General features: G+C 42.6%; 1 protein-coding gene across 1 annotated transcript in view; it reads right to left on the reverse strand.

Annotated features, from left to right (window-relative positions):
- Window positions 1-1,498: 1,498 nt before the first annotated feature.
- Window positions 1,499-6,091, reverse strand: part of LOC101864556 (acetylcholine-binding protein) — a 5,399-nt gene continuing 806 nt past the window's right edge. Inside the window, exon 2 of the mRNA XM_005108727.3 lies at window positions 1,499-2,552. Within this exon, the coding sequence (XP_005108784.1) occupies window positions 1,903-2,552 (650 nt within the window). The 3' untranslated portion in view covers window positions 1,499-1,902. The remainder of the gene's footprint in view (window positions 2,553-6,091) is intronic.

A 6,091-nucleotide genomic window follows, 5' to 3' on the forward strand; every position in this document is an offset into this window, starting at 1 on the left:
CGAGAAGGCTAGGTGTAGATCTTTCTTACCAGAAGATCAGGGGTGTGGCAGAAAGACAGCAGTAAGGAGGAGCCAAGGAGTAACAGTAGAAAGGCTGCAGAAAGAGTCAGGAGCCCAGAGGAGGGGGCAAAAGAGGTGAGGGGGTGGGGGCAGAAAAAGTAGAAATGAAAGCAGACAACAGAACATTGCTGGAGAGCAAGAAAGGAGGTGAAAGGAGATAATTTTAGAGAAGACAATTTTTTGGTCGCTACCCGGATTCGAACCCGGGACCTTTTGAATGAGAGGCCAACACCTTAACCTCTAGGCCACGAGAGCCCCCTCAGACGAAAGTGAACGAGCTTTTTATACCAGCAGTCACAGAGAAGTCTTTCATCTCACTATCAGCATCTGCTGGTAAACTTGGTACCAGCACTCCTTCAGAGGGTCATAGCAATAAAACGTTCAAAACTGAACTGCATTGTATTTGTATCAAACGCCAAAAGTCACTCGGGAAAAGATAGATAGATAGATAGATAGATAGATAGATAGATAGATAGATAGATAGATAGATATTAGATAGATAGATAGATAGATAGATAGATAGATAGATAGATTTTTGTCGGTTTCAGTTGCTCAAATGGCGAAGGTTGTAGATGTTGACAGCGTGAATTAAAAATGCCATGTTTGCGGAATATTTCACTTTTTCAGTTTTTATTTCCTCAAGTGCCTTCTTTGTCAGCTGCAATCGGAACTGCATACTGTACGTGTTGTGGTTTCTCTTCGACATTTGCAGCTTATATGCTGTGCTGAACAGTCAGTTTTAGTTTAAGTTAGAGTTTTACGGCACTTGCAACACAATATGGTCATATAAGTGCCGGAGAATAGATTATGCGTTACAAGAAAGTAACAAACACAAAAAAGAAGGAGGGTAGATCAGATGTTTGATCGGAAAGAAGGAACAAACCACATCAGAGCACGTGTAGAGTCTTTGTGGTCGAAATTCGCATACACAATAGTCAATAGAATGGTCAACTGAAGTTCGTTCAAGTGTGTGTGTGTATGTGTGTGTATGTGTATGTGTGTATGTGTGTGTATGTGTGTATATATGTGTGTGTATGTGTGTGTATGTGTATGTGTGTATGTGTATGTGTTTATATGTGTGTGTGTGTGTGTGTGTGTGTGTATGTGTATGTGTTTATATATGTGTGTGTATGTGTGTGTATGTGTGTGTATGTGTGTGTATGTGTGTGCATGTGTGTGTATGTATGTGTGTGTATGTATGTGTGTGTGTGTGTGTATGTGTGTGTGCGTGTGTGTGTGCGTGCGTGTGTATGTGTATGTACGTGCGTGCGCACGTTTGTGTGTGTGTTTGTGTGTGTTTGTGTTTGTGAAAGTTAAAAAGAAATAATTCTAGAATAAAACAATTTAAAACCAACAAAACAAAACAACCAGAAGGAGAACACAAACAGCCACAGAAAACGTAAATCAGAAATAACAATCATCTGAACCCAAACCAGAAATTTGGAAAGAAGAAATGATCAGCTAAGTTTATTCAGCCCGATTCCAATCAAAATCATTTTCATGGCAGAAAAAACAGTCCATCAATCTTAGCTTATCAGATACAACATGCAATAATATTGGGAGTAAATACAAAACACGTAACATTTTGTTGCTATTTCGGTAGATATTTTCCGTATCAGGGGTTGACATCAGAACCAAAAATGAAATTAAAAAAAAAAAAAAAAAAAAAAGAAAAAAAGAAAATAAATTGCGCCTACTAAAGAAGCAAACCAAGAAAGTTCATCATGATTTGGCTCGCCAGTCCTTCGGCAGTTGGCGCTGCGGGGTAACTACACCACCACCCCACAGACCGCCAGCTCACAAACAGCCAGCTCACAGACCGCCAGCTCACAAACCGCCAGCTCACAGACCGTACTTGCTTCTGAAGCTGAAGGTGAAGGTGAGCACATCGTGGAAGAAGCGTTTGGGCCCGCCCCTGGGGTACTCCCAGACGGCGCGTGACGTGTGACCAGACAGCAGCTCGTAGTCCGACTGTCCCTGGAAGGCAGAGTCCAACAGGAAGGACCAGTCGTCTCTGGGCTCCCTCAGACGGATCAAACCGTCCCCCAGCCCGAAGGATCCGATCTGGAGCTTGCAGGTGGCGCCACTGTACGTGTTGACCTCACTGACGTCACACTTGATGGTCAGTTGGACGGTGGACACAGACAGGAGGTCCCCCGCGGCGAACAGAACGACCTCTTTGTTGATGACGTGTTGGGGCCCGGCCGAGTTTTGCACGGTGGTGTCCGGCGTCCAGATGTCGGTGTCCGACACGTACAGGCCCGAGACGTTGTAGCTGGACTGGTCAAAGGTCAGCTCCTCGTCCGACCACGTCTCGCGCTTGTGGAGGACCAGAGTGACGCGGTTGTGAGCCCTGTCCACACTGGCGATGTCCAGCTTGGTGACACGGACGTCCAGGTCGAGCGGGCCCGAGTCCAGGGGCTGGGGGAAGCAGGGAGTGATCAGGCCACTCATGGAGCGGTACAGCTCACTGTAGCGGCTACACCCCACGCCTGGTGGTAATTGGAACAATAATAATAAAGATAATAATAATAATAATAATAATAATAATATTAATAATAATAATAATACATCTGCAGACGAGAAAATGTCTCAGGTGAAATAGAAGACTTAGATCTACAGGTTCATTTGACTCGTGGCTTCTGTTGTGGCCGATGAGATTAATTCTGGCACAGAAAAGTTGGCCACATTTGGGACATTTAAAGGCTCCATTTCCACTTATGGATATGAGCGCAGCTGGCTGGCATCGAGGTTTTTCCCGGCCGCAAATGCAAATTTGTGGCCGCGAATTTCGCAGCTCTCCGCAACCTACCGCAAATTTTACAAAACAACGTAGTTTTCAGAAACATTTTCCTTCTTTTGAGCCGTTCTCGAACTCAAATTTCACCTCAGGCCCTCGCAACTCTGCCAGATTTGTTTCCCTTCGTTCTGAAATTCATTCGCAGTCCAGATCTCTATTCTAATCCTATGTATGCTACTGTGTGTTTTTCCCCCGCTGACACTGGTAGTGGTAGGCTACACTGTTACAGCGTTAACTGAAGCAACCTTAGATTGACAATCTTGTTTTTTCTGAGAGGAGACGACACCTAAATGAAGAAAACTTGAAAGCATTTGTGTTTCTATATTACAAGAACTTCATTGCATGTGAATCTTGGATGTATTTGATTGTATTTTCATTTTCAGATTTATTTTTCAAATGCATGACTTGCCTTGCCTTGCCTAGTTGTCGTCCCTGACTCTCAGAGGTCGTTGTGCCATGAGTCTCCGACCAGTTCCGTCTTGTGATCTGACCATACATTGCCAAGCTGTTACCCATCCCGGCTTTTACATCATCAGTCTATGACTTCCCCTGTCTGCCTCTAGCTCTCTTCCTTTTCACCCGACCAGTGAGAATTGTCCTTGGCAGTGAGTCATGCCACATGCTGTGCCCGAAGTTTGTTAGTTTGGCTTATTTTAGTTTTGGTACCGTAGTACTTCTCTTTTGACTTTAAGTTTTTGCGTCACAGCTTCATTTGTGATTTCGTCTTTCCTGCCATTTCTGCCTAGTCTGCGAAAGATCTACATCAGACCTCAATCTTGTTTACTAAATTTTTGTACATTGTCCAAGTTTCTGTGGCATAAGACACGATTGGAATAATGTAGCAGTTCACCAGCCTTAGTTTCAGGTCTATTGGGATGTTTCTTTATAAACTATACTATACTATACTAGTGTAAAGATGATGTATACATATAGTTTTCTCATATTCTTTTAATAAAAGAATGTATGAATTTTCAAAATAACCCCCAAAACACCAGTCTTTTTCAGTATGTCTGTTTCATGGGGTAAGCAGCATTTGTCTGTACGGATTCTGAAAGCAAATTTCTTGGCAAATGATGGCATTTTTGTTGGCAAATTTTAGGGTTGCAATTTGCAAATTGCCGCGGAGACAGAGCTTGCAGGCTTCTCTCTTGGCTCAAGCATTTCTTTTTTAAAAATAAATTTGTGAAGCCTCGTTATGTCTTACTGCCCACTGTGACTGCTGCTCTCCAACTGTGTCTGTCAAGAGCTCGGCTCTCCAATATGGATGGGTTGTCGTTGGATTTCTTTAGAATACATGTACAGGGTGATCCAAAAAAGCTGTACAGCTTTTTTTTCTGAATACCTCGAACAAAAATTGTTCTAGAATTCTATAACTTGGAACAGACATAACTGATTCAACAGGAATTTGTTTGACATAAAATCCACGAAGAAGAAATTTGTTTTGAAAACGGAAATAGCTTAAAGAAAGAAGTACCCAAAAACGTAAAGTTCACAAATCTTTAAAAATCTTGTAAAGGAAGTCGTGAAAAGATTGGTTGGCTTTTTTTCTTTATTTTCTCTTTGACATTTAATTCTAATTTTCCACCCCTGTCACATTTAAACAATATTGAATTTCTTTTACATAATTAAAAAAACTAACGATTTCATACTGGAATTCCTAGAAGCAGTGCTCTATATGCCCTCCTTTGGACTCAACATATTTTTAACGTTCGAAATGTTCAATGGCGACCAAACACAAGGACCTGCTAGACCACGAGTGTTCAAATCAACATTCACTGTGCATATTCAGTATGAAGCGGTTTCTAGAGACATTAGGGAGTGGGGTGCCCAATAGACAACATTTTTGTCAAGCGAAGATGAAAATGGTACTGTCGTAGGTTAAGATTTGCCTTGAGAATACAGACTGTCGAGGTGCAGGAAAGTCCTAGCTGCAGATCGTCTACGGACAGACGTCTCATGGGACTCGACTACTGAAATCTGCACATTGGTGACGTTTAAAGGGCTGTGCATGGTGCGTGTTTGACATGAAGTAGTCCTTTCTAAGGAAATTTTTAGTTCTGATTCGCTATAGATCCAAACTGACAGAACCTCTCTACTCATGACGCCAAAGGTATTGGGGGCACTTAAGCATTTCTCCATATCGTGCGCAGAACTTACGAAATGTAAGGGATGGTGAGTTTGTGGAGAGGAAATGTTCAATACAAAAATCTCTCTGCTCTTTACTAAACGTAATCATGATCTCAGCAGGCAAACACCATTTGGGTAAAATAATATCTGCCGACTTCCGTTGACTTGTCAGACTTGTCAGACTTCTGTTGACTTGTCAGACTTCTGTTGACTTGTCAGACTGTTAGACTGTCAGACTGTCAGACTGTTAGACTGTTGACTTGTCAGACTGCTGCAGCTCGCAACATGGCGCGATTGTTGCAACTTTCAATTGTGGTAGGCCTTGTGCAAACTGGTGCGTCATTTTATAAAATGGCGACAGGTTTGGAAATGGGTTTTTTATGCGCCATATAGAGCAAAACCATTCAATGGACTGATAAAAAAATGAATATTAGAAAAATCTCTTTTGGCTCCCAAATGTTGTGTTCAAATCTGAAACGTAAAACTTATGTATGGAGGAAGATATTTACAAAACAAATTGTAGTTTTTTGGGGGGGCACCCTGTAGGCCTACATGTATTTTCCGAGTGTCTTTAAAGCGCACTTTTTGGTGCGCAAGAACAATACTTTCCCGAGGACAGCTCAGGACAGAACACCGTCTTTGGGATTCTGAAATATCGGTCATTCTTACGTCATGGCTTGCCCAGCGGAGCTGAGTCCTTTTTGAACTAAGAAAACAACAACTGTCGGCAGTTATCCTTTTGGGGTATTTGCTATTTCATCCTGACATTCGATGCTAAGAATTGTCCTGGGGGGACATTCCGTGTGGAAAAGATTCAACTTCTCGGCACGTCTTTGGGGCACCGTCCAGACCTCGGCACAGTACAGTAGGGTTGAGAGGACCGCGTCATTTCTGGGTGCATGCTGGTGTACTGTGCATGTTGTTGGGTTTTTGTGTGTGTACAAGTATAGTTGTGGTACCTCATCGTCAGCCAAATTCTCCTTCAAGTATCGAGGAACAGAATTCTAAAACCAAAACCAAAAACTAAACCAAAAGCAAAAAGCAAACAAAACCAGAAACCCCCATCCTAAAAACCCAACAACCACCCCCTCCCCCCAACAACCA

The sequence above is a fragment of the Aplysia californica genome, unplaced genomic scaffold (genome assembly GCF_000002075.1).
Source record: "Aplysia californica isolate F4 #8 unplaced genomic scaffold, AplCal3.0 scaffold00713, whole genome shotgun sequence".
Lineage (NCBI taxonomy): Eukaryota > Metazoa > Mollusca > Gastropoda > Aplysiida > Aplysiidae > Aplysia > Aplysia californica.